This window comes from Lates calcarifer, linkage group LG2 (genome assembly GCF_001640805.2).
Source record: "Lates calcarifer isolate ASB-BC8 linkage group LG2, TLL_Latcal_v3, whole genome shotgun sequence".
Lineage (NCBI taxonomy): Eukaryota > Metazoa > Chordata > Actinopteri > Centropomidae > Lates > Lates calcarifer.
The window spans coordinates 26,033,274-26,060,557 of NC_066834.1; the positions used below are offsets into that span (position 1 = coordinate 26,033,274).

General features: G+C 41.9%; 2 protein-coding genes across 6 annotated transcripts; both read right to left on the bottom strand.

The window, feature by feature from the left end:
• Positions 1–202: 202 nt before the first annotated feature.
• On the bottom strand, positions 203–20,229 carry ahctf1 (AT hook containing transcription factor 1). Of its 4 annotated transcripts, none has more exons than XM_018666805.2 (40): positions 19,970–20,229; positions 17,498–17,624; positions 16,533–16,683; positions 16,294–16,396; positions 15,834–16,014; positions 15,393–15,600; positions 15,064–15,180; positions 14,888–14,972; positions 14,597–14,747; positions 14,182–14,314; positions 13,739–13,920; positions 13,443–13,504; positions 13,017–13,145; positions 12,773–12,863; positions 12,463–12,552; positions 11,828–11,968; positions 11,385–11,489; positions 11,075–11,171; positions 10,659–10,782; positions 10,479–10,535; positions 10,042–10,188; positions 9,743–9,933; positions 9,405–9,549; positions 9,170–9,301; positions 8,834–8,981; positions 8,562–8,712; positions 8,354–8,461; positions 7,860–8,004; positions 7,493–7,702; positions 6,601–7,270; positions 6,251–6,430; positions 5,692–5,797; positions 5,416–5,540; positions 4,943–5,280; positions 2,871–4,679; positions 2,301–2,559; positions 2,013–2,189; positions 1,833–1,924; positions 1,447–1,532; positions 203–1,342 (listed from the first exon to the last, which is right to left on the bottom strand). In XM_018666805.2, exons 2-40 carry the CDS (start codon positions 17,616–17,618, stop codon positions 1,144–1,146), a joined length of 7,746 nt encoding a protein of 2,581 aa, XP_018522321.1. In that variant the 5' UTR covers positions 17,619–17,624; positions 19,970–20,229; the 3' UTR covers positions 203–1,143. The 4 variants fall into 4 exon arrangements, with proteins under 4 accessions (XP_018522321.1, XP_018522322.1, XP_018522319.1 ...); XM_018666806.2 differs by having other exon boundaries at positions 2,301–2,529; positions 5,692–5,800; XM_018666803.2 differs by having other exon boundaries at positions 5,692–5,800.
• Positions 20,230–20,870: 641 nt separating this feature from the next.
• On the bottom strand, positions 20,871–27,284 carry LOC108876954 (PWWP domain-containing DNA repair factor 3B). 2 transcript variants are annotated; one of them, XM_018666807.2, is made up of 15 exons: positions 27,143–27,273; positions 26,877–26,926; positions 26,129–26,300; positions 25,654–25,967; positions 25,267–25,534; positions 24,833–24,976; positions 24,646–24,716; positions 24,384–24,460; positions 23,972–24,032; positions 23,794–23,869; positions 23,618–23,668; positions 23,251–23,492; positions 22,354–22,575; positions 22,153–22,241; positions 20,871–22,061 (listed from the first exon to the last, which is right to left on the bottom strand). In XM_018666807.2, the coding sequence occupies exons 3-15, from the start codon at positions 26,133–26,135 to the stop codon at positions 21,962–21,964; spliced, it is 1,722 nt and encodes a 573-aa protein (XP_018522323.1). In that variant the 5' UTR covers positions 26,136–26,300; positions 26,877–26,926; positions 27,143–27,273; the 3' UTR covers positions 20,871–21,961. The 2 variants fall into 2 exon arrangements, with proteins under 2 accessions (XP_018522323.1, XP_018522324.1); XM_018666808.2 differs by lacking the exon at positions 26,877–26,926 and having other exon boundaries at positions 27,143–27,284.

A 27,284-nucleotide genomic window follows, 5' to 3' on the forward strand; every position in this document is an offset into this window, starting at 1 on the left:
ATGTTTCTGAGGCACCAACAGGATAAGGTCTCAGCTATTTGTGAAGGATAATTAGAGGCTTGCAGCTCCTTTCAAGTGGTTGACTGCACACCTCAGTCAGACCAAAAGAAAAAGGCTTTGTGATACAGTCACTCCATCCACACACCCGAAATTACACATGTACTGGAGAAATTGAATTGAGACAGTCAGTCAACACCAGAGGTAGAGAGGTATTCAAGCTTTGCCATATTTATCAAAGAGCAGTCATCAAAAATAGGACATTCTACATACATTCATCAGAAAATAGCCTATGTGTCAGATGGTGGTTGCCATAAATTTAACTAAACAAGCCTATTAACAACTCCCAAAACAAGTTCCAAACGCTGTGCAAGTCTTTTTTCCCCTTCTTTCACAATATATAACATCCCAATGACAATACAAAAACAGTCCAATTCTGTTGGCAATAGTGTACAAGTCTGTGCCTCTTTCACAGAAAACGTCCCAAATCAACTGAAATTGTAAGACTATGGCATAGGCAGTCTGATTAGGTGAGACACATAAAACTTAAAAATGAACATAATTCTTTAGGATTTATTTATTAACTTTATTTGGAACATAGCAAAAGACTATATACAAATTTAGAAGTGGAAATGTTTCATCTCCACTGGGTTGGTTGCTTTTCTTCTTAAATAGAAAAAACAGCAGGCCTCGAAATCTTAAAAGTAAACAACAACAAAAAAAAAACCTTAAAATAAAAGAGAATGTAAATAAAACCTCTTTATCAGAGGCAAGTTCAGTTCAGTCTCTGGTTTTATTAACGGGAGCTTCTGAAAACCCACACTGATTGCATTCCTTTGTGCCATTCTGTGCCCAGAGAATTAAGCGGATTACAAGGAGCATCACAAAATGGCCACGGATACAATACTAAGTGAAATCAAGTTAGTACGAGCGGGACGTGTAAACTCCAAAAATATAGTCCTCTCATTGCTTTTATTTTATTGTCCTACAGGGAAGTCAATATACAAAGACAACTTCAGCTCTGTGAGGCATTTGAGGAAACAGATCCATCGTGAGTTTCAAGGAAAACATTTTTATTTTGACAGCTCTTCGCTTAAGTGTGGTTCAGATCTTGAGGTTCGCTGGTTAAAACAACCACCAACCTCCTTATAGTTTCTTCCTCCGGGTGACAGGCTTTGTGAAAACGGTGTCCATTATACGTTTACGTCGAAGGTTCATGCTTGAGGTCGGGGCCTCTCCGTCTTTAATCCTCTTCAGCGCTCGTGGGAGCTGATCGGCCGGGCTGGGCAGAGGCGAGATCAGGTCCACCTCTGCCATGGGAGGCGGTTCTGAGACGCCTTTGGATCTAAAGATGGAGAAAATACAGGGAAAGAAATGTTGGAAAAAAGCATCTCAAACAGCTTGTGTAACAAGATGATTTTTTTTTTTTTTTTTTTTTTTCATTCTTACTTGGCCGTTCGTTTGCCTGTTTTTCTGGTTTTAGAAACACCTGCGGCTTTCTCCACTTCCATGTGATCTTCTGAAGCAACTGCATCCTGGGTAAAAAAAACAAAACAAAAAGGGCAACGTCAAAAAATGAAAATGCGTTTCAAAAGAGCAGTGAAGACACTTTTTGGTCTATGCTGTGTCAAACATCCTGTTTCAAAGGCTGGTAATGGACAAAAGACAGCTTCATGACTACAAATAAACGAGGGTATAAAAATCAAATGCACCAACCAAATTAGTGAACAGCTGGAAAACAAAGTAATTTAAAAAAAAAAAAGAAAAAAAAAAGGACACTGCAGTTGTTCTTCTGCAACCAATTTGCACATAAACACAACTCCAGAGGCACTCACCTGAGGAGAAACCTCTTTGTTGACTCTTCTCCTGCTGCGAGTGGCAGGTGCTGCAGGCTCTTCACTTGGACCGGGAGACTCTGCTCTACGGGCTGACGCACAGACACACAGATACGAGAGTTAAAATCATTATGGACAAATGAATAAACGGACATATGGGCAAACGGATACTCAGCTCACCTCTTGTTCTTCGTCGTGAAGGGGAATAGATGAATGAATGCTCGCCTGGACTGGACTCGTCCTCTTTGGGGTCAGGGACCGGGCTGTCTTTTGCAGGAGGCTGCGAGTGATCCTGTTCCGTGGATGACTTCGTACTCCTCTTGCTAGTTCTCACCATCTTGGAGACAACTACTCCTCCTTTAATTTAAAAAAGACATTACACTTCTACTACAATTCTTTCTCCACACACCAAAGCAACTCTGATTTTATCATTTACTATTTTCATTACCAGACAGTCTTATTACACACCTTCCTGCTTCTCCTCCTCATCCTGGAGTCTCTTGATGAGGGCGTCTGCGACAGGGGTTTCAGAATCCACCTCCAGCGGAGAGTCCAGCAAGGGAAGGTCCTCCTCAGGGTGGTTCCAGAGTTTGCTCCTAGTTGGTCGACGGGAGTTGCTGTTCAGTTCAGACTCGAGCAGATCCTCACTTTCCTTTATGTTCTCAGCGATCATGTCTCGTCTTGTCTTTTTTGCACTCTGAGGAAGTGATACAGGAACCAGTTTCACCTAGTAGAGTGTTAAATGTCATCAATGATCAATAATGGATGGATCCGATTTTCCAGCAGGGAATAGTGTGTGACTCATGCATGACAGTCAATGGTAAAAAATGAAAATTATATAGTGAGGTAAAAAATATTCTGTCTATAGTCTCAAACATCACTAAGATAAAAGTCACTTGACAGTTAAATGTCAAACAGAAGCAGTTTAAAACAACAGATGATGAATGAGATGATCTTGCTTTATACTGTTGGCGTGTTAATGAGATAAATAACATCAATCAATATTTAAATAAACATTTTTTTAAATTCAATCCTTACCTGTGGATAAACATTCAGGGTAATTCGGTTGGACTGCCGAGTCGTCCTGCCAGGGCTGGAAAGTTGCAGTTTCTTGTCCTCGTCCTCCTCCAGCAGGTCCAGCTGTGTCTCTGACGGTTCCGTCTTCACCCTCCTGGAGCTGCGTTTGAAGGAGGGAGCGAAGACTTCATCCTGTTCCTTCTCCTCTTTCAAGATCTCCAATGGCGCCGACTCCACCTCGCTGCTATTCAATATCCGTCGGGTGGACCTCCTAGGAGTGCTTCCCTGAGCGGTCTTGCGTTTGGCAGGTGTGGGAGTCTTGGAGCCTGTTCGTCGACCAGCTTTCATATGTGTGACTTCCTCCTCTTCATCTTCCTCCTCCTCTTTGACTTCAGCCTCTGTGGCTGCAGACACCTCCTCACTGCCAGTCCGTGTCCTCTGGCTGGTCCTCTGGGGACCCCGTCGTCTGGCTGGAGAAGAGATCTTGGAGGTCGATGCAACTATGGTATCGTTGTCCTCAACCTCGTCTCTATGGGGTTCCGGCTGAGCTCTGCGGGTACTTCTTCGAGGTGTGCTGGCTTGGACTTCTCTGACCCATTTAGTTTTCCTGGGTGTACGTCTAGGTGAGGCAGGGACCTCCAGAGAGTTCGTCTCTGCCTTGTCTGCTTTCACCCCCTCCTCTGACTCCTCTGCTTCCTCCAGGAGCGGAGACACAAAAGTAACGTTCCTCTTCCCTCTCGTGGTCCTCCGTGTTGGGGTGGAAGGAGCCTTCTTCTTCTGAGAGGTGGGGGTCTCTGGTACAGGCTGTTCCTCTGGCTCACTATTTGAGCTCGAGACCTGCTTCACGGATTTCCCTTCAGCACCTTTATCTTGTCTCAGTCTTCCCCTAGTACTCCTCCTTGTTTCCTTCTCTTTCGTAGTTTCTTCCATGTTATCCTCTTCTGTCTCTACTAAGGCTCTGTGGTCCTGCAACTGCTCCTCCACAGCAGGCACAGTCTCTGCACTAGGCACAATTTCAGCATCTATTTTAATGGGCCCATTTTCTTCAGGCTGTTCCTGGTCCTCAGCGGGTGTTGGTTTATCTTCCTCCTCTCCCAGCTCCTCATCAGCAGCATCTTCCTTTGCCACAGAGTCTTCGTCATCTGCAACCACTGGGAGTTCTTCTGCTGGAGTTGGTTTAGAAGGAGCTGCAGGTTCCTGATCTTCAGCAAGCGGTACTAAATCAGAAACCTTCTGCTCACTGGCACCTTCTGTCTCCTGGCATGTCCCAGCGTTTTCAGTCTGTTCTGTGTCAGTTTGGAGGTTTACAGGTTCTGGTTCTGTCAGTCCATCTACCTCTGTTCCATCCACGATGTCCAACTCTTTCCTCTGGTCATCCTGTAAGACTTCTCCAAACAAGGGAGTATCCTGGTCGTCTACGCCCAAAAGAATAACCTCAGGTTTGACCATAAGCTCCTCACTAGCCTCCTCTACTGGAGGCTGGATGGAAAGACCGGAGGGTTGCAGATCATTCTCCAGAGGACATGGCAGTATGTCTTCATCTTTAACCCCATCCTCATCCATATCCAGCATCAGAGAGAAGCTGCCGTGAGATTCGGTCCTCAGGTCGTCCGTCACAACCGTCTGCTGAATGTCAGGAAGGTCCAGCTCGGCGCTCCCGACCAGGCCGTGTTGGCCCTCCATCAGCTCCAGAGGCACCAGGAGAGTGGTAGAGGGTTTGAGCTCCATGTATGATGATCCTTGCTCCTCATCTTCCACTGCCTCCATCGCCCCTTCATCGGCCCCAAGTCTCACCATCACCACCTCGCCCTCCATGTCCTCCTCCACTATCTGTGAGGGAGCAAACGCAAAAGGGTTGTTTGTTGATTTTTTGGAAATTAATCACTGAATTATTTAGTCTACAAAGCAGCAGAAAGTGGTTTATGGAAAGTTTGCAATAGACAATAGAACAAAGAAAAGAAGCGAATTTGAACATTAAAGAAGCTGGAATCAGGAAATGTTTGGCATTTTTCCTTTAAAAAAATACTTAAATGGTCATTACAATTGTTTATTTTCTATATAATGAGTCTATATAATAGTTCAAAGTTGGCTACCTTCATCTCTGCACCGGGTGCGACCAGAGAGAACACAGCAGCCTCCTCCTCTGACAGACTTGGCAGGAAGTGAGTTTGTCCCTGTTGAACAAAGACTGAACTGGGTTGGAGGGGTGGGAGCCTCCCATTGCCCTGCACCTCCTCAATGATCTCCACCTCACTACCAGAGTCTTCCTCCTCCTCCTCCTCTCCTTCTTCTTCTTCTTCTTCTTCTTCTTCATCCTCCTCAGCTTGATCAGACTCCTCCTCATCATCATCATCTTCTTCTTCTTCTTCTTCTTCTTCTTCCTCAGACACAGGGCTGGAAAGTTCTTCACTATCGTTTACACTCACAACAGCTATGAGATAAAAAAACAAAACAAAAAAACAAAGCAGAGAAGTGCAGGTAGGTGAGGAAAAGTGTCAGAGTAAAAATTGCACTGTAATATAGGGAGCATCAGTGTTAATGTGCATGTGTGTACAGTCTTCCTCACAGTGCGAGTCTGTGCCAGTTGGCTCGGAGGATGTCACAGAGGCGGTAGATTTCTGGATGGTGAAAACTGGGGGCGCTTCAGCAGCTGCCTGCTCCTCCTCCTCTTCAACTTCACCTGGTGACTCACTGGGAGAAGGGAATGAAGTGATAGCTATTTATAACTTGCTACAAACAAAACAATGACCAGATAAGAAGCTGAAGTAAAGTAAAGGAAAAAAACAGCATTATAAAACAGAACTTTAAAACAAATGATCACATTTACAGAAAAGGTACATGCCTGTTGAAAGACACCTCCGTCCGTGATGCACTGTGGATTCCTGAGCGGGTGAGAGGAGGAGACAGATCGCTGCCAAACAGTCGTTGCTGCACAAATTCTGTCAGATCTGCTGGCAAATAACGCAAAAACAAGTCGTTATCATTTTTCCCACATACATGTAACAGTAACCAAATCACCATCAGTACCATGTCAGTGTCAACCAAACTGCTAACAACAGCATGTAATTTCACTATTGCAAACAACACAGACCAGGAAACTGAAAACAACATTTATCATTTTACTTCTGATAAAACAGAAGTGAGTTACTCTTAGTATGAAATGAATCATTATAACCTTGGTATGGCTGAGTAATATAATGTTTAATCCTATGCTGACAGAGTTCCAGAAAAGCTATGTGTGTTCACAGTAACATTAACGGTTTGTTTTCTGAATCTGCTTGTTTCATCATTCCCTCATCGTGCTGTGTATATACTGAATCACAACTGTCTTGTTTACTATCAGGTGGTCATATCTTTGAACTTTTGACAACATAAATGTATAAATTTGGGGTTGGATTTACCCGTCGACTGTTCCAGATCCTCCTCTGGTTCATTTGTTGGTTCTGTGGTCTCAGGTGGTTTAAGTTGCTCAGTGGACTTTGTGACCTTCGACTGGACGTCCTGTTCAGTGGCTTCCGCTGGTTGATCCTGAGATTCGACCTCTGTGCCAGAATCTGTGCTCTCAGTTACCTGATTACAAACTAGTGGCATACAAAATGTGTCAAACAATGTTTAAGAGAAGTGTGACAAAACACATGAATATTTTCACACACCTTCAGATTTCGGTGCTGTGCAGTACAGGGGTGAAACAATCCACCTCTAATAATAAGTCACAGAGAAACACATAGAGCAAATTCTGCAAATGGATTACCTTGACTGTGACTAGGGGTCTCCTCTTGGTCAAGAGTTGCAGCATCTTCTTGTTTGCTACTTGACTCAACATCCTGTTCATCCTCTTTTTCAGACTGAACTTCTCCCTCATTTTTAGCCTCCTGTTCAAGGCCAAACTCCATCACGTCTTCAAATGTTTTGTCCTCCTCCTTCACCTCATCTTCTTCCTTCTCTCTATTTTCTGATGTGAGAACAGGGATTTCCTCAGTGGTTTGTGAAGTCTTTTCCTCTGGATCCTCCTTTTCAGTTAGGGCTTTGATGTTCAGTGTCACTACCTCCTCATCTTTCTCTGTAGCTGTGTGCCCCTCCTCTATTTCCTGGTCTCCTGATAGAGGTGCATCATAGAACTCTAAGGTGGTGTCTGTTGACTGGACAGATGTTTGACTGGTGTCAAAGCTCAGGGTAAGTCGTGCTTGCGTTGCATCTGATGGTCTGGTTTCTTCATGGATGGAGGACGACTCACTCTCAGAGCATCTCAGGTGCGGTGAGGGAATACCACCTTCAGGAGGCAAGAACTTCACATGCGGTTGTTCCCTTTCCTCATCTGCATCCTCTTCCTCCTCAGCAGGCTGTGAAGACCAGGATTTACCTGTGGCCTTGGACAGCGTGGAGCCTCTGGTCAGCAAGCTAATCTCACTGTCTGCTGCCATCTAGAGAGGAAAATAGTTCCAGAGAGGATTGAAAGACACATTTTATTACAAAGACAAGAATCAAACTGACTTGCTAAACATACATCAAGAAAAAAATAAAGAGGTAATAGTGCTAAGCACAAATTAGTTAGTGGCTCAAAAGCAATGTAAGAATTTTTTTGTTGTTTTCTGTGTATGACGTGGCTTCTCGGAGTCAACACAACATCTGGCACTTGATCTTACCCCATTGGTCCATCGGATGCCCTTCTCTGGTTCAGGAGACTCTTCGATGAAAGTGATGCGGCTCTCCTTGCTGCGGAGTGGAGGGGTGATGGAGCGCCCTGGAGAGGCAGAAGGGGTGGCAACAGGTGTAGGCCTGAGGCTGCTGCGGAGGATGGATTGGGGAGTGAAGGCTGAGAACACTGGGCCAGAGGCAGCCAAGGCCCGAGCTCGCTAAGAGGGCAAAACACACAAAAGTCAATAATCAAGAAAATAAATAACAGGATTGCATAATTGTCTGCATAACAGGATTAATTGTCAACCAAATACGAACTTTATTAACATGTTCAAAACAATTTAAAAAAAAAAAAAATCACATTTGTCTACTCACTTTGACAACCTGTGGTGTTTGCAGCAGACTGAGTTCAGGGGCTTTGCTGATGCTCTTTGGGGAAACCCAGGAGCTGGGAGGTCTGGGGGGGCTAAGAAGAGGTTGAGGGCTCAGACAGGAGGGGTGAACCACCAAGTCCACCAGCCTGGGTCACATTAAAGAGGATTCATGTCAGTCAATGTGAGATTTTTCAAAGTATAGTAGTATAATGATGCTGTGGAAATTTGACCTATGCCCTTTAAGAGATGCCTTGCTCTGATTCTCAACTAAATGTAATTATTTTAGCCTATTTAAGCAATTTTACTTGACATCAACAGTCAAACTGCTTTCATTCTGAAGTTTGGTCATGATAAACGTGTCCACATTCAAAAAGAGCGATTAAAGTAACTATCTTGCACCAGAAGAACAAAAATGTTCAGTTATTACACAAATGTTTTCATTTGTGTTCAAATTGATACATATGTTATGTTTCACTTTCAGACTTATGAAAGTACCTTGACTTTCGTTTGGAGGTCATTGTGATAGGAGTTCCCAGGAAGGGATCAGGAAGGGCTGAAGAGGAGGGCCTGGGGCTCGGGCTCTGGGTATCAGCTGGCTTGGTTCTGGTGAGAACAAATTTAAAAAGGTAAGAAAACAAAAAATAAATGAGAATAATAAAAATCAAATTAGCTTTGAGATGCGATTTTGGTATCCTGTGCTCACTTCTTGGCTGGGGAGGACTGTGGTGTTGCTCCTTTGCCTAACCACACCTCCTCAATCTTGGTCAAGACATTGTTGATAAATCCAGCCCTGGACATCACCTTCTCACTGGTAGAGCGCTTTGTGATAGTCGACAACGGCTGCGGCCGAGAAACTGAAAGTGATTTGAGATGTTTTTATTAACATTCTGATTCTACTTTTCCCACTGTGAAAATATGTTCAAATTAGGCTCAATTGTGATGGATGGAGTCAAGTCAAGTCAGGCAACCCCTTACCTTCTCTGTGGATGGCATATGGGTGCTGGTAAGGCTTGGCTCTCTCCATTGCCAGTTTCCTCTGGACTCTGGGCAAAACTTTGCCATACTGATCCAATATAGCGTTCCTGGTGTTGGTTCGTTCTTTAAGCTTTGGGTCGCGCTCATTCTAGCAGCAAAGATGAAAAAAAAAAAAATAGGATTAGTAATCTTAAGGGATTCAAGCATCTTATTTTTATATAATTACGTGGTTGCAAAATTCGAAACACTTAAATTAATATAATAAATATCACAGCATCACCTTACATCAAGATAATGCTGTGATAAATACTTTAAATGTGTCTGTGTCAAACGTACCACCAGATTCATTTTAAGGCTGTGGTTGAGCTGCAGAGCAGGTATGTAGTTGGCCTGCTGAAGGTAATGAACCATCAGTAGTTCTCTGTTTTGGAGACCCCCTGTACCCTGGAGAAACTTCTCCAAACATTCCTGAAACGAAGAACCCAAGAACAATGAGTTTTAGGCACTGACTTATCTAAATAATGGGGTTGGGTTTTTCAAAAAGGAAGGAATTTAATCATCTTTCTCCAACCTGTTCAGTAAGACCCAGGGGCAGTTTGAGCAGCTCCTTGATGAGACCCAGCTCCTGGCAGCTCTCGTACAGGAAGCCCAGCAGCTCACCCATGTTGAGTCGATTAGAGTGCTGCCGAAGTAAGGACCATGCCTCTATGAGACACCTGGAAAAAGCACACACCGGCTGGTTAACAAAGGCAGGGTAAGACACGTGAAAGGCTAGCACTGAATCACCATTATGTTTGTTTCCTAAAACAAAAAGCACTTTTTCTTCCCCATGTTTCACAGTTTCCAAACCTCAGCACTATTGGCAAGTTTTACAGGGCGTACATCAACGTCCTCTCTCTTTGCTCTTACCTGTTGTGTAGCAGTACAGACAGGCAGAGTTTGGCCTGGGAGGTGGAGGAAATTGGGGGCTTCGTGACATGAAAATATCGTAGCGCCACTGTGTGCTGGCCCTGGCACATGAGAGCTTGCAGGACGCGCTCGTGCTGCCACTCAAACTGACACTGAGAGGCAGCTGGATGCAGGAGCAGCTCAAATGAACTCTGATCAGGACAGAGAAGAAAATGACATGTAAAAAAAGCAGGAGGCTGTAATACATGTATTTAGTTCTTAGGGGAAAATAAAATGTATACTTCAGTGCTCTCACTGACCTGGTGGTCATGATGGTCCAGCAGCCAGAGGCCTTGTACTAGTTTCACCAGTCCAATAGGGATGGCAAACGCTGTGGGGAAAGACTCCACTGATGCTCCCTCCTTATTGGGGAAGGAGTACATGACATCCAGCAACAGGTAAATCACCTGAGACAACAGGTCAAGAATCATACAAGCAGTAGGTTTTGCAACTGGTATGTTTTACAGGATAAATCAACAGAAAAGAGTTGTTGTTACATTTATTATTTTACATAATTGTAAAACTCTGATTTTTGTCTCTGCCATTCCTTTATGTTACATGCACAATAATGGGTGCAAAAATCATGGAAATTAATAGCTGACATAGTGATATCAGAATTTATGAAAAATATTGGAGATGCATGAGGCTGACTTGGGTATAACTTGGGAAATGGGCGTTATTATATTATGAAGGATACAATTGAATGTTTGGTAGCTTCATCGATGTTGTCCAGTAGATAAATGTCCAACAAGGCCTGTGGATCAAAGATACACAATTAATATTCTGTTCTTCACAGTGTCGCAACAGTAAATGTGTACTCAGCTTGACATAAATCAGATGGTCCAAAATAAGTATAATATATATTTTAAATGCTTACATGCAATGTAGGTGGTGGATAGTGCCCTGTACCACCCTCATCCCTTTTCCATAGGTTGGTCAAGCGTTCACCACATTGGCCAACCAAACCGTCAATCATCAGGCAGTCTGCACACCACTTGCCCCTGAGAAGACACCAGGAGAGTGTTAGCATTAGATAACTTTATTCGGTTTCACCAGTTTAAGTTGTGCTACACAAAAGACTTGTTTGGGGTTCTCTACTGGTTATTAACTAAAGACTAAACAGAAGTACAATACAAGAAAAAAAAAAAAACCTCACTAGATTACGAACAAGTAAACATAATTTTTTAGAGAAAAAAGTAATAAAGACAAAATGGAAATCTTGGATAACTGCAGCCATAGATTTGGGATTGATGCAAGATTTAATTCATCTGCATCTGAGCAAAAAGTACTCACTTTGCTAGCCTGGTGAGCTCCTCTCTACGTATAGTATAATAGTTGCTGATAACTGAGTGGGTGTAGAAAGGCCTGGAGATTTGGAGAGCGTCATCATCTGGTGAGAAAAGCAGTTAAAACCAGCTTAGACAGAGAAAAAAAATAATACTGAATACTGAGATGTGCAAAAGTCCCCCCAATGTTCCCCCACTCTGTAGTGCATAATCTTTCCAGTTAATGAATATTTCATGGTAGTTTTTTCATTAATTGAGAAAATGTGTTTTGTAATATTGGTATATTGATATGCATTCCCATGTCAGCAACACTTTACCTGATCCCTCGGGAAGTAAGCCAGTACGACAGAACCAGAGGACCACCTGAGCATACTTCGAAATCAGACTGGACACCATGTTCTTGTTTATCAGCCCCACCAGACCTACAAAACAAAAAAAATATAACCAGAACCTTTCAACAAGAACAAATGACTCAAAACAACACAACCGCCTCTCAGCTGATAGAAATGGAAAACCACTGGAAAATGACTTATAATTGAAAAGTATATCAAGCCATATAAAGTGTGAGGGGTAGACATTTTACTGACATCAAAGATCAGGAGATAAAAAAAAGAGAAAAGGCAGTGAGTGTTTCATTACAGCTAATTACAAATGGGAATTAAATCATAGTGTATTTATGTGCTGCCTGAACTGGTTTAACCAACATCACAGGAAAATACACCACTTGTGCATGCGACAGGTATCTGTGTGAACACTACACCTTTTTGTGTGAGCTCCTGAGCCTCACTGAGTAGACAGTGGAAGATGGTGCTGAGGTTACCCAGCAGTCTCTGGCTGTGTTGTAGCAGCTGCAAAGTCTGAGGGTCTGTGAAGTTGGATGAGCTATCAAACAGCGGCGCGCCTACAAAACAGACATACACAAAGCAAAAACAGATATACAATATCAATTTATGTATACAACGAAACAAACATGCAAACAGCATAGAAACAAGGTGTTTCACAGGAGGAACTTACATCACTTAAATCATGAGTAATTTACATTATAAGCAAAGTGGCAAAGCAAACTTTTCCTGCTCCTTGACATGGATAAATAATGTAACAGCCCAATGGGTAAATTTACTTACCAACAGGTTATGCAAACATATCTGATATCATCTATGCAAATTTAGCTCTGGCAAATAATGTTTGTACAGATGTCCAACTATGCACAATGGACAAAATTTATGAATATAATTATATCCCCTCATAAACTCAAATTTGACCACTGTTATGAAGAAATCCTACCATTTTTAGTTGTGTTAAGACTGCAAAATAAAAAGGGATCCAACAAAACTATCCTGGCCTATCTAAACAACATTATTTATATATCTATAGTAAGAAAACATTCAAACTTACAGATGCCATCCAGTTCCTCCTTGGTCTGGACTACTTTGTTCCAGGCCCAATCCAAGATGTAACGCAGGTTCAGTGCGGAGCCTGGTTGTTCTGATGAAGAAGAACAGAGTTTGAAGAATCACACCTGACCTCAGGGCCACAAGCTGTGACTTGTATGGAGGGCAGTACACATTTAAGGTGTTATGTGTATGTATGTGTGAGATGTAGCCAAACAGAACACTGAGGGAACACCTTCACCATATAGGTGCAGAGGGTTTGGGTGAGCAGTTAAAGAAATAGTGTGACAGTTACTCTGAGCATGACTCCTCACCTTCTGCAGTCCACTGCTTGATACAGCCGGTGATCAGTCCCAAGGAGCTGGTCTCCACCGCTGTAGACAAGATGGCATCCAGCTGCTCCTCCTGAAAGACAACATCAAATTATTATCCACGTCTCAGAATAAAGACTGTTTAATTCAATTAACTGTTTTGTGTACTGTGTCACATGACAGGAATGGGTTTCGTGGATGTGTACACAAGTGGTTCTGCAGACCAAGACGTCAGCCAAGTGTGTACCTGAGAGAGGCTGGAGGCCTGGGTGTCAGCCAGGCGAGATGAGAGTAGGCCAGACATGAGGCAGCGAGAGTAGCTAGTGGAGATGATGTCACTGGAACAAGGAGCAGCTTTCTTCAAAAAGCTCAGGGTCTGGTTTTAATGACGATGGTGACGTGTTAAAGATTTTTCAGTCAAATCATCTTCACATAATTCAACTCTACCTAAATGGTACAGTATTGTGTAGCCTTAGCAAATAACAATATATAAAGGACACACAAGGAAAAGGCTACATCCTCATAATACAGAGGAAAACCCATGAAAACTAAAACAAAAACTGTTTAAAATTAGCCTTCATGTCTGTATACAGTTACATGTCCACTTATCATTAGCAACTGGATTAAATACCATGAGGTGCACATGACAGAAAAATTAACACTAGAAACTTGCCTCTTTCTGATACCCAGAGCAGGTTAAGTGCACAATTCCAGAGTTGAGCAAGCAGGTAGCATCTATAACATAAAAGGGGAAGAAGAAACAAAGTCTATAAGCCTTATCACATTTCAACTACAAACCCAGGCATGTCTTCACAAACTTATACCCAAGCAATGCAAAGAGGCCAAAGAATCACACAAAGCCTGGAAAAAACATGGCATGGAACTGGGAGATAATTTGGTGTTACATATTTATCGTCTCCCAGTATAACTTTATATCAAGGTGATGGTCCATACAGCATCTGTACTTACCAAAGTTGTATGTGGTGGGGTTGAAGTACTGTTCTGGTGGGGGACAGGTGAAGGGAAGGCCCCTGCTCAGGCTGCGGTCATGTATGACCACATCCAGGAGGGCATGTGGAGACACCATCTGCACCACTGGGTCCAGAGACCAAACTGCCAGGTAGGGACAATTTTGCAGAGACTCCCCCAGTCTGCCAACAACACACAAGTAAAAGTGAAATGCAGTGTCACAGTAAATCAAACAGTAACCCTTTAATAACAGGATGCAAGGAGTTCTTTATTATCTACGTTACTGCTTTTTGTCAACAACCAAAAAATCAAAGAACAAACATCATCCCTGACCTCAGGTGTTCTATTCGTCATGCTTTGTATTTTGGATACATTAGTTTCATGCAAAAATGACACTGACAGTAGAATTCTCTTTAACAGTATAAAAATCAGTTTCCACTTACCTTAAAGAGTCTGGCATTTGTGCGTGGTACCAGCGGTTGATGTCAAAAACCCCGATGTAGGTAGTTGGGGTTCCCTGACCATAGGCCTTGACTTGCCAGCTGAAGATAGACACACTGGTGTCTGGAGATGCAACTGAAAATGGAAGGAGGTGTGGATGACGTGATTAAGAAAATAAATAGCAGGAAAAAACAAAAGGGCAAGTAGATTCAGTACAGAAAAAGAGACAAAAAGTGTGCCTGTACTCCATTATGCATGAGTTTTAATCAGAGCGCACAAAAGTACAGTCGTTTCAAGATTCCTTTTCATGACTATGCCAACACTGAAAATGTCAAAGCACAAAGCGTTCAAATTTATTTAAAATGGTGCAAACCTGCACAAATTAGCTCCCTACATACTCATATCTTCCAAGCTAACCTTCATTCATGCTGTCATCCCTGTCAGGATGGGGTCTGAATTTCTCAATGGTCTGACAACTCAGCAGGCGGGTGTTGGTGGTCTGGGCCCTGAGAGGGAAAGCTGTGCCACTTAACTCCTGACTGTAACGTTCCTCACAGTACTCTAGACCCTGAGTGACAGAGAGAAGACAGAGAAGGAGAGGGTAAATGTACAACACATTTGCAGGGGCACAGGAAGTATGCATTTTACCACTGTAAAGGATTTATCAATCCAAGAAAATATTGTTGTAATCTTGTATGCACTAAAGACCTCATAGAGGATCTTCCCAGAAGACAGACACTTCCTTTCACTGAAGGCCAGTTGAAGCAGGCGGAGGCTGACCGTATCTCCCTCGCTGCATTAGAGTGAGGGGAGGTAGAGGAAAAACAAGAGCTTAGAAAACAAACAAAGAAGCAGAGAGAGTATTTGTTATGTGTAAAACTTACAGGTCCTGAGAAGACTGGACAGCCCAGAGGTAGCAGCAATTCCTGGGGTCATTCTCTGGCTCCTGGAAGGTAAAGGCATACACAGCCACCCCACCACCCTCTAACTGGGAGTGGTATCTGCATTTGAAAAGAATTTAAAATATGAATTCAAAAGAAGTATAGAATCAAGTACTGTTCAAATAAAAGTAAAACAGAATGTCTTGTCAGCAGTAACACATTTCTGTTTTGGGAAAACCCTACATGACAAATAGTAATAATGGCTATGCAAGATGGAAACCCACACACTCTCTATCCATCCTCCCCACTTGCCATGAAAAACAAAAACTCACTCTTTCTTTAGAGTCTTCATGTTCCACAACTGTAAGTATCCATCAGAAAATCCCACTGCCAACTGGTTGGTCCTGGGGATGTACTGCAGAGCAGTGGCTCCAACTCCACTAGGTCCATTCAGTTGGAGGCAAAGATGTCTGCCCTGTCTGGTGCTGACTTCTCTAAGCCTGGGGATCTCTGCAGGAGATTTTGTCACTACCTGCAGGTCTGGGAACAGAAAGTAAATAGAAAGAGAGACTTCTTTACTAATTCATTATAACAGGAAAGTCTACAATAGAACTGTGGGTGTCTGTATAAAATCATTTTTCCCAAAGCATGCTTTCAAAACACATGGTGCACAGAATAGAGGGAACTGGTCTCCCACATACAGTTTGTAAAGGACAGAATACAAACAAAGAAAACACCTAGAAACCCAGCCCATCCTCAAACAAGCTCCTCACCTGAAGCCTCTAGTTCACTTTGGCTGCAGGACAGGTCATCGAGACAGAGGTCCACAAGCAGAACATGACCGACATCTGTTACCACGGCAGCTATGCCAAAGAACCAGCGCAAACTCTGGTGGAGGTGCTGCGTCGAAGTGCTCGCTCCACCATAACTAACTAATGGCTCAATGGCTGTAATCTAGATGAGAGAAAGACAGATAATGTTCAAGTTTTTGTGCTTTGTGTGGGATATTTTAAACAGGTCTTGTAGTTTGTAATACTGTAGATACACTGTTCTGTCTAGAAAGACATCATCTTTTTCTGTATTAGAATGAATAAATTAGTGTTGCCTGACTCTAATGATTTGCCAAACCATAATTTTAGTATACCACTCTATTTACTGTTGACTGTCATCTTGCTGTGATAGACTTTCTTGTCTTGTGAAGAGTGAAAAGGACCTTGGTGCACGTCAACTCACCCTGCCTGGTATAACCACAGCTTTCACCACCCTTGATAGTCCTAAGTCATAGAGACACAACACACTGCCCTCTGCTTCCTCCAAGCCAACCAGCAGTCCAGACCTAGTAAGATTAAAACAGTGAATGAGTTAACATTTGATTTTTCCGCAGCAGTCATTAATACATTTAAAAAAACTTCACTGATTACAATCCACATTAAGGAATGATAAACAGGTAAAGATAAAGAAATAGCTCAGACCGTTTGAGCCAGCTGAAGTCCCTGGCAGCAAGGACACTGGGTGGGTGCTCCCCTCCGCCACTGAAGCAGTACGCAGACAGACGTTCTCCTGTCACTGCATGGACAACCTCCAAATGGGGGCCACAGGCCAGCCACGCCAGGCCACTGCGGCCTTCAGACACAGAAAAGGAAATGAAAGGTTAGGAGGTTGTGATCTACACAAAGGTCTTCACTGGGGTGGGTTCAATTTTTTCTGTCATACAGCTCATGAACCAACAAACCAGCCAAGCCAGGCTGAAACTTAGCCTTGTGTTAATTTAAGTCAAGTTTTAAGCATCACAAAATTCAACCTTTTTTAAGTTATGCCACACTTTATGATGCTGCAGTGACTTCTGTGTTTATGCTGTTGAAACAAGGTATTACTTATTAAGAATGTTTCTTAGTAATTTGCACACACATATATGCTGATCCTTCTATGTTGGTTAAAAGCCAGGTCAAAGCCAAGCCAGCCTGGTTCAGTGAGAACTCCACTCTGACTTGCTTCCAGTTAGACTGTACTGTTCTGTGGTCAATGTTACTTTGTTTAATTGTTTAACACACCTTACAAATGTATTTGTTTGTTTATATAACAAAGATCATACAGCTAAATATTGCTACATACAGCCAGGAAATGCAAAAAAACTCTAGTGCATATGTAATGTCTATCTGAAGCTGATTTGTCTGGTCCAACACCAGTAACAGACAAGAGATTACCTTTGGTAATTTTTAAATAACTTAAGGTGCATCAACTGTTTCTAATGGTTTAAAAAATTATGAATAATGACTTGTGGTCCCTTCCTGGGCGTTAGAAATAGTTCAATGTGTTTATTTTGCTTATGAAAAGAGTGGTGGCAATGTGTTCAAATCATTCAACAATCAACCAATCAAGGATGGAAGGAAGAAACTATCCATTTATAGGAATCATTGATCAGTAAAAATAGGCTTACCAACAGTGAACTTCCCATGTAGAACAGAGTCTAAAGTGATCTCATCTTCCCCCAGAGCATCTACAGTCACTCCTGGGAAAGGCAGCAGGCTGCTGGTGACTTGGGCGGTCAGGTCATGCATTGTTCACTGTGTAAACAACACAGGACATACAGTATGTTAGTTACAGTAGGTAGCCTATTTACCCCTCCCTAATAGTTACCCCCCAAACACTGCGACATTATGGCTGAAGTTACGTGATGAAAAATATTATTATTTCCCACCATCACCCTACCTTACATACTTTCATACATTAAAATGACACCCTGTGGAACACCCTCTCTGAACCCTTCCAGCTCCATAAATCCACTTCAGGCTTTATCTGCACGGTCGGGTTTTATAGTACAAAAGAGGTCTTTCTTTCAAACCACAGTTGCACCCCCAGTTGTCGGGAAATGTGCTGTCAGCATGCCTGCTGACAACTGGAGCTACAACTGAGTTTGCTTTCAAATCAACACATGGTATAGTGCTACACATCTGTTAGCAGATGTGGGATCTGACAGCAAGTTCTGATAAAGTGCTAGAGCAAAACAAAGTTCAAATCATTGCTCAGAGAGCCCAGTAAAGTGTCCTTTTTAATTCCTTCTCCAGACTGACAATGCCAGTACAACAGCAATACAACTTTAATACTACTGAAGCTTGGATGAAATCAGAGGTCAGTAATCAATTAGGTGTGACGTTTTGAGTCTTCTGTTTGAGCAGTTTTAAGTAATATTTAACTTTCATGTCTCTTCGGTCACAAATACATGTATGCTTCAAAGTTTACTTTGACATAGTTTGTGCCACAGGGCCCCATGAATTTGGAATGACCTGACTTTTCATCTTAAGCTCACATTATCAGTATCATCTGAAAACATATTAAAACTTTTTAGAAATAAATTTGCTTCTGTGTCATTACTTTATCACGGTTACCTGTATCATTGTGTTTTACCTTCTCTCAAGTCTACTTACTTTTCTTGGTATGTTATTACCATTACTGACTCAAGTCTGTGAATGTTTATGCCGTTCAACAAGATAATGCTATCTCCAGCGGTAGGGTATACACAATGGTACGTTCAAGGCCAACTCAACCTGAATGGAAATTTGTCAGTTTTAGTGGACACAATACTGCCCTCTGTGACCACAATGAGAAAACACAGTGGATTCAAGTGAACTCCCGCGCAACGAGCCTGTCACTGCGCTGCCACATGCCATGGTATGAGAAGAAACATGTAGACATATTATGGCAACTATAAACAAACCAAGCCCAATCCATGCACTTAAAAGCATCACAACACTATTACAGACATACTGACAGATGCAAATGAGCTACTTAAAATAAATCTAGCTTGGTCAAATAAAACTCCTAGCTCTCACGTGTGTCAATATTTACAGGGTTTGTATGTGACAACCTGTAACATTTGTAAGGCTCACAACTTGTTACAACCCAGCACAGCTTCCAAAAGTAATAGTTGAACATATGAAAACAGGGTTTAGACATAATATATATTTAAACGTCAGCTAGTTGGCTAATGTTAGCTCGCTCGTTAGCATGTGCAGAGCAAAGATTAGCTTCACCCGCTGCATTTGTTAGCGTTGAGCTAGCTTGACATAATGTAAACAAACAATCAATCACTCTCTCTGTACAATGTAATGTACAGTGCTGCTAAACACAGACCACAGTAATGACAGATTTGAAATATGCTCCTGTTATTTAGTGAAGAACAGGGGCTGGTGGGTATCTTACACACTTCCCTGAGATACATTAGCAGGCTACCCAGTTAGCTTGCAAGGTCACGCAGGATTACAGTTTATCCAAGCTCACCGTGAAAGTTGAGGTAGCTAACCTAGCTTAAGGTACGTGAGCATTTGGGGGAATAAATACCCCTTGTTTCGCGTTCGGTCAGCTGTTAAACTGTGTTATTAGTGCAACAACAAATTAACTACGACGCCGATTAACATTTATCCATAAAGTTAGTTTAACCATCCGAGGATAACTAGTTAAAAGCACAGTCAGGGTGGCTAGCTAGACTAGCCTGAGAAACGTTGCTACTTTCGCTAACGTACATCATTTGCTAGCGTTAACGCTGACAGCTAGGAGTGGCATTTATCGATGCCAACATCACATTACAGGTTCTTTGTCGTCAGCGACGAGTCTTGTCTTTACTTAATTCAGTGAGTTTAGCTAGGTAAAGGTAGTTTGGTGGTCTAGCTTTAAATACAACAGCGAACACGCACTGTAGTCTAGTAATACGAAACTAGCTTGTAGCTACTGGCAACATCACCGTTAAGTTGATCTTCGTCAGCGTCAAGTCAAGTTCTCATTGTAAATCTTTATGGTGATTTAGCCGACATATGGGAGTTTAGAGAGCTAGCCCTGTTAGCTCTCTGCCAACTGCGCTGGAAAACGTGATGCAATGTACAGCTAGCTGCTACCTCCGTTAACGGCACACTACCTGTCCGAGGATGGTGACGGCTTTATCAGAGCCACGAATGTTTGGTTTTCCTTGACGAATCTCCCGATTCCTTCTTTCCTGTGTCATAATCCGCTCCTTTTCAAAGTACAACTCACGCGTGAAGCCCTCTGGACGCTTCAGCTGTCTGACCAGCACGAAATGCTCCTGACTTCAGGCGTCTACAGAGCAGAGCGCCACTTCCACGATCGGAAAGTGCTCCATGCGCCACTTCTTCGCAGTCCGTGGGTCTGACAGAAGAGATGCGGTGGTGGTTTATTACTGCCCTCCTCTGTTTGAAATTATTATCGCGCTAAAGAAAACTGCAACACCTGCTACAGTAGTTAGCGGGTTATCTAAATATTTGTTCACAATTAAATTTCATGGTATGGTATGGTTATGGTGACTATAGCCCTATGAGCCTTTGCTGCAGTTAGTTAGGGTATAACTAGTGTACTAATGCAGGTAGTCACATTTAGGCCTGTTATGTACTTATTTGTTTAGTGAACTTGTTGAAATGTCAGCTAATCGAATAACCCTCAAACTGCTCCTGCCTCTACACGTTTTTTGTTTTTATTGTTATTTTATTTTTTTGCTTGCTTGCTGCCCAAAATCACAAGTGTCTCATGAGGCTTAAATGTCAACAATAGGTTTTGTATATTTTATAAGACACTATTTGGATTTGCATCTCTTTCATTATGACTATAAAGTTAGATTACAGTATAACCTAGATAGGAGGTGGCAGTAATTTGCACATGTAGAACCTAGTACAGAAGGTCCACCCCCAGTAGTGGTCCTTACACCGCTGCTCAACAAACATAATGGCTCTGTATTGCAAAGCCACTGTCATCTATGTTTCAGCTTTTCAGAGATATCAATGAAACAAGGCCTCTATGCACTGATGCACTGTGGAAAGGAAGCCTTGCCTACCTGGAAGTAGGACAGGACTTTAGTTTTTATTAAGACATTATGCACCAATTCCCCTGAGTTCACATATTCATGTATTTTCTTTTGGATATTTAATATTCTTGTTTTTCACAAGTTACAAACAGTATTGTAACAGTAATGTGTTCAAAATATCTAACAGAGTGGCACTTCCATGTTGCACTATATGAGAAATATGAGAAAAAGGAAGTTATGCAACAAGTTCAGCACATTGCAAGGACTCTGTGTTAAATAACCACAATGTCACAAAAAATGAAATAAACAGTCAAACAAAAATCAACATGTTTGTTTCTTCTGGCGTAGCTCTGCAGAGTTAATAGTTAATAAACAGCGCCTACCATCTCAAAAGATTCAAAGTATGACTCGTAAGAATTTTTAGTTTTATGTTGCTGCAAAAAACTATTCCTTTTTAATAACTCTAGGCACTTTCAGATGTCAGGTGCAGCCACTTTTTCATGCACATACACTGATTTCTGAATAAATTTATGGGTTGACAGCATTTCAGAATGTCAAAAGGGAGCCCAGTGGCTGATTTTCTGTCCTGAGACCCCCTAGTGGCTGTGCTGCTAGGCTAATGTAGTATGCTGTGATGATGACTTGTACTGAAAGGTCTGTTTTTTATTTGGAACTGGTCCCTTCTTTAATGTGTGAAATCCTTTGCTATTGGACTAAATGATTTATGATTGTTTTTATTTTTCATAAAATAAGCACAAAAGGATCCACAGACAAAGGTCAACAATGTAAAAGACTGAGATATGTAAGGAATCTGGCAGTGTATATACTGCCCACAGTTACGAACTAAAGCTAGGCAATTAGACCATTTTTCAAAATTATTATTTCTGTTGACATTTTAAAGCTATCCATTTTGTTTCACATTTTGAGCAGCTTTCAAATCCATTACTTGCATGTTCAGTGTGTTAGAAAATGCAAAGAGGTGAATCCAAGTGCTGTGATTTATCATGGATTGCAAGGCACATAGACAAAACAAAAACAAACAACAAAACAACAACAATACAAAAATACTTTCCTTTTTTTACAATACTCAGTCTTCTAACTGATGGGGTCAGAGAATAATGCAAAAGCAGTGTTCTGATGCTGTGATTTTTTCATTATCTGCCGCTCAATCATCAAATCGAACTCCTGTCTTTCTCTGAAAAAAAGAAAAATATATAGTCACTGATCATATTCAGTATTTGGTATAAAAATGGTTCCTTTAATGGTTTTGCTCATTCAACACTTACCTGTTACTTATACATCTCCCTTTAAGATACTTTTCCTCTGCCTTTTTCACTGAGACATTGTCCACCCCAGCTATGGCATGGATGATGGCCTGGACAGAAAGACAATAATATTACAAAACCTGCACTACACACCACAGGCTACGATAAAAAAAAAACAAAAATAAAACTCAAATATAAGTGCTGATGAAAATCTAAGCCCACCTCAGGAAGAAGCACATCCAGGACAAAGGGGACACGTTCCATGGATTTCACCTTTGACAGGCCAGGAGCTGTGGACATGGCTGTTGCATAGAGCTCATTTAGGTACAAGTAGACCTGGTCCAACTGCTGGTCGTCCTCCAGGTATGTGTTCACCACCCGTCTCCGATTGGCACTCAGAAAGGAGCGAAGCCATCTGGACTGCTGCTGCCCACGGATCACAGCCTGTAAGGACAGCGATACAGTAAGGGTGAATTTATTCTTCCCAGGATCCTCCTTCTTCTTTTAATGACTGACCTTAATGTATAAACCATACTCTTTCCAATAATTGTGTTACTATGGGTTTCGTATGTTGTTGTTTTCATGATGTAGGTTTTATCAGTAAACAGACTAATGTAAACAGTTGTTTTAGAACCTCAACCTCAATACCTTGATTTCATACAAGCCATTTCTACTGGCTAAAAATGCTAAAAAGTGATATAATCTGACCACACACATTTCACATCAACTTGAGGTTCACACATCAAAATGTGTTTCTAATTATATATATAGAAAAAAAACACATGAGTGGGACATGGAAGAAATTTATCTGAATGATTAATTCAAATCATCAGTGACAGCTCAACATGTAGAACTGGTTCACCTTGTCAGATAACACAACACTGACAATGTTATTCACTGTCACACCTAGCTGGAATGCACTTGCATATTAAACATCCAGTGGTAATAAGACTTTTTCACAGTGCACAAACTAAAATGGCCACTGCTGGGCACACCAAACTGTTTCTGAGAGGAAGCTTTACTAATACGAATCTAGAGTGAACTGTATGGAAAAAGTATTTGCTTAATCCAAGATCTACATTAGCAACACAGCAATGCAAGAGGCTTCATTAATCATACCAGAAGTCGTCCTTCCACCATGCGCTGCTTGACAATGAAATGCACGAGCTTCTCATTGGCACGGTTGTGGGCGGCATGAGTCCGGTCTGGCAGCAGCCTCTTTGAACTCCTGCTAACCTCCCCATGCTGTTCATTAAAGCTGTCCTCCTTATGATCATCACTCGGCTCCTCCATCATTGTGTCGCTGGTGATGGTTAGTCTCTCTGAAGCTGCCTGCGGGTACTTCCTCCTCACTGGATAGCCTGGAATAGTTAAAAACCAACAGTAAGGTGCATCATCAGGAGCAAGCAGGGCTGCAGGTATGCTGAAGTGGCCAAATACTATATATCTGGTTCTATTTTAATTAATGTCATACAATGAAACTTACTCATGCCATGAGCAAAGTACTCAATGAAGGAGCCAGAAAATGAGCCACATGCTACAAAGACAAAAACAGGATTAATACTGCTAATAATTCTTCAGTATCAGAACAGCACTGTTTACATAAAATTAATGTAAACAGAATATAGGTTCTGTCTACAAAAGCATCAGTATAATACTTACCAATCCGAATTCTGTAGTCTGATATGAGTTCCAAGGACCACTCAATTGCAGCGTCATACTTTTCTTTGGCTTTATCCTAGGAAAGAACCAACATGAGAGAGAGAGAGAGACAGTCTGCCACTGTATCAGGAAAATATTGTTTTCAGAAAACCATGTATAATTTATGACCAGTTCTTACCACCAGTTCCTTCCCTTCTTCACAGTCAAACGGCTTCATGGTTTTCAAAGCCACAGATAACCTTAAAGAGCACAAACATGCAACTAAAAACTATGTTCCTGATGATTTGTATGCCAGCAATTTTAAATACCTTGATTTGTGCAGTCAGGTTTAATAATATCATATCAGACTATAAAGAGCTTTTTACTACCACATCTAGTTGCACAAGATGGCTACCTGACTTTCATTCATTTTAACTCATTTTGAGACAACTGCTAGCGATCACAAAAAGCCCAGTGCCATCTCCAAGATTGAGCAAGATCAGCAGAGACTCTCTATGGCCTAAGGATTCTCACAGGCTTAATGCAATCATATAAACTTTAAAAGTACAGATGCAGTAACCCACAAAGAGAAAAAACATCTTATTTCCTACCCTTTCTTTGTGTCGATCATTGGATCATCAATGAATATGATGCTGGCTTTTTTCTGCTTACGGTTCACACTTTTTACCTGCAAGGAAAAACATTTTAAACTATTAAGGCTTGAAATTCACTGATTCAAACTTCTCTAATGTGAGGAAGTGCTGATTCTCTGGATGTAGGAAAAAATCTTGGTAAGAAATTGTGCATTGTTCCATCTAAAACTTTTATAGAGGCATGTGGAAATCAGTGATCCACACAGATCTTTGTACTCACCAATGCAGGCCAGAATGGATAATTTCTAAATTTGCACCATACAAACACTCCTTCTGTAATGGATGGGGGCTCTGAAACACAAGAGCACAAGCAATCCACTTAAGACGTACAGTATGCACACATAATCCAGGCCATATTTAGTCCTCGTAAGGGTTGTCTGCATTTCAGTCACTGCAGTCTCTCTCACTTTTGTCCTTCTGCATCAAGAAACTTGGTAGCTCCTCCTCATCATCAATATCACTTTCATCATCTTCTTGGAAAGACAAAGATGGCAGCTGTTCCTCATGGTGACTCAGCTCTATCGATAGATCTGAAGACAGCAAAGACTCGTCTTTTTGGGAGGTGGGGGGTGTAGAGGGATAGCGGAAACACAGAATTAGAATTGATAATTCTACTCACCAGAATGATTTACAGAAGTGTGATTATCTATGAGCAGTAGCTACTAGTCTAGCAAAAATAAATCCACACAGAATGCAACATATTTAGGACAGATTTTGTAACATTCATGGTTGTGCACAATGTACTAAACTTAGGAATGCAAAGGTGATGACGTCCTAAAATGCAGTTTCTTGAAAGCATCATGTTGACTCATGCATGAGATGAACACTGAGGAGATACTACCTTGTTCTGCTGCATCGGGCTTCTCCAGTTCAAATCTTGGTCTAGAGCGTATGGATGACAGAGAAGTGGTATCCTCCTGTGAAACCCCTGTCTCTTTCTTCCTCTTCCTGCCACGCTGGCCCTTGGCCTGTGGACCACTGGTTTTACTGCAGGTCTGCACTTGCTCCTTCTTCCTCCTCTGTCGGACTTGTCTTGGCTTTGAAGCATGACCGCTCTTGCATTTGCTTTGAGATTTTGATTTGGAGCAAGGGGAGTCTACCTCTGACGTCTACAACAGAACAGATGTTAAAGGAGTTAAAGAATATCACTAGCTGTGTAGGATTAAAAAAAATCAGTGCGCTCAAGATGCAGAGAAAAATATTTATCAGTAAAGACAAGATCAAACACCTTTAATTGAGTGACGACTTCGGTGTATTCAAGCTCTGCTTGTTTTGCTCCAGGAGGGGACTCTAAGATATTGGACAGATTGTCAATGGAGGAGCTGCGTACTGGTGTGGAGGTCAGGCAGACTTGTTGTGTTTGTTTCCTGCTTCTTTTTGGAGAACTTGGTGAGAAGCCTGCCAGAGAATGGCTGACCGTAGCCAAATCACTGCCTGGCACAGCATCTGACTGCTCTGTGACTGGAGATGAAACGGTGTCTGAGGAGACTTTCTCTGCCTGTGTCTTCTTAGGTTTCCCTTTTCTTGTTTTCCGAGGTCCACCTGAAAGATCATTCACAGTCATACAATATTGCGATTGTGATTTGAAGATACTTCTTACAAATATAGCTTTGAGGAACCCAGATTTAGCAGACTATGAAAAGCTTTGTAATTACTTATAAAGTTATTAAGTACCATATTAAGTTATTAAGTACCATGATTACCTGTCATTGTTGGTGTAGTCCTCTCACTGGAAAGACCTCCCTTGAGTTCATTGGATCAGAAGTCTACTGGAGTATCAAGATGTGACATTTATCAGGGTAGATTTCCTTTACCTGAGGAGGTGAGTCTCCAGCACTGATGCCAGGGTTGACAGGCATGTAAGAGGTTTGGCAGCTGTGTGGCAGGAAAGAGGGGAACGCTGAGGTAGTGTTGTCAAGCATTTGGGCCCTACCCAGTAGGCCGCACTTTCGTTTTTGCGTTTGACCATGTAGACAAATGACATCCTCACAACGCATTCATTATTTGCATTTGCTTACGGGTAACCTGACCGTACTGGAACGTTCAGGGAGGCCTGTCGCCACGGAAACGGGAACAAAACATCCCTCGAACATTAGAGATTAGCTCACTTCCTCAGTAATGTCGTTATGGCGTTAGAGGGTTTGTCTGTGTCGGAGATAACATTACATTTACAACAGTACCTCCCCCTTACGTTACTGCAATAAACCTAATAGTTCAGCCCAGGTTTTCACAGAAGACCTAGTATTTAAGTATTTTTAAAAATAACGTCAAACATGCAAACATGACGCTAAACCGCCATAACAACATCGTTAAATGTTTTAATAATGCAGAAGACCCCAACATGAGCTGCGAGCTAACATGACAACTTAAAGCTAACAGGCTGCTAGCAAACAAGCTGCAACATGACATCGTTTGAATCACGTTAGCATGCTAGTAAACAAACACACTCACAAAAATCCGGAACGACGGAAGCAGCGGCCGTTGTTTATTATTAGATCACACTGCGTGACACAACAAGCAGAAAACATTCAAAGTTAGATATGTACGAATCTTAATGAACGTTTTAGATTATTCAGCGCAACCTGTATACACCAACATCAGGCACAGCCAGCTGGCATAATGCGCCTCTCCAAACCAGGACGTGAAACCATGAAAGTGACTGACAAGTTTTACCTCAGGTAAAACGACTATGAACTGATATAAAACTAGTCACTCACCTTAATAGCCTTACATTCATCTACAATTTGCAAACAGTTCTTGTGAACAAACCACATCTACTACTTTGTTGTAGGCAGTATTCATGGATCGGAACCTCGTATTAAAGACGTCTACCGCCACCCACTGTACCGGATGGCAATA

What these genes read in the sequence shown, in the direction of transcription:
- ahctf1 (XM_018666803.2), bottom strand. Translation starts at nt 17,618, where the DNA reads ATGCATGACCTGACCGCCCAAGTCACCAGCAGCCTGCTGCCTTTCCCA. An exon ending in CTGTGGTTATACCAGGCAGG is followed by an intron (nt 16,015 to 16,293) that starts GTGAGTTGACGT and finishes TCTCTCATCTAG; the next exon opens with ATTACAGCCATTGAGCCATT. An exon ending in GCATCCGATGGACCAATGGG is followed by an intron (nt 7,271 to 7,492) that starts GTAAGATCAAGT and finishes TTTCCTCTCTAG; the next exon opens with ATGGCAGCAGACAGTGAGAT.
- LOC108876954 (XM_018666808.2), bottom strand. An exon ending in AAGTCGTCACTCAATTAAAG is followed by an intron (nt 25,535 to 25,653) that starts GTGTTTGATCTT and finishes GTTCTGTTGTAG; the next exon opens with ACGTCAGAGGTAGACTCCCC. An exon ending in CTTGATGCAGAAGGACAAAA is followed by an intron (nt 24,717 to 24,832) that starts GTGAGAGAGACT and finishes CTTGTGTTTCAG; the next exon opens with AGCCCCCATCCATTACAGAA.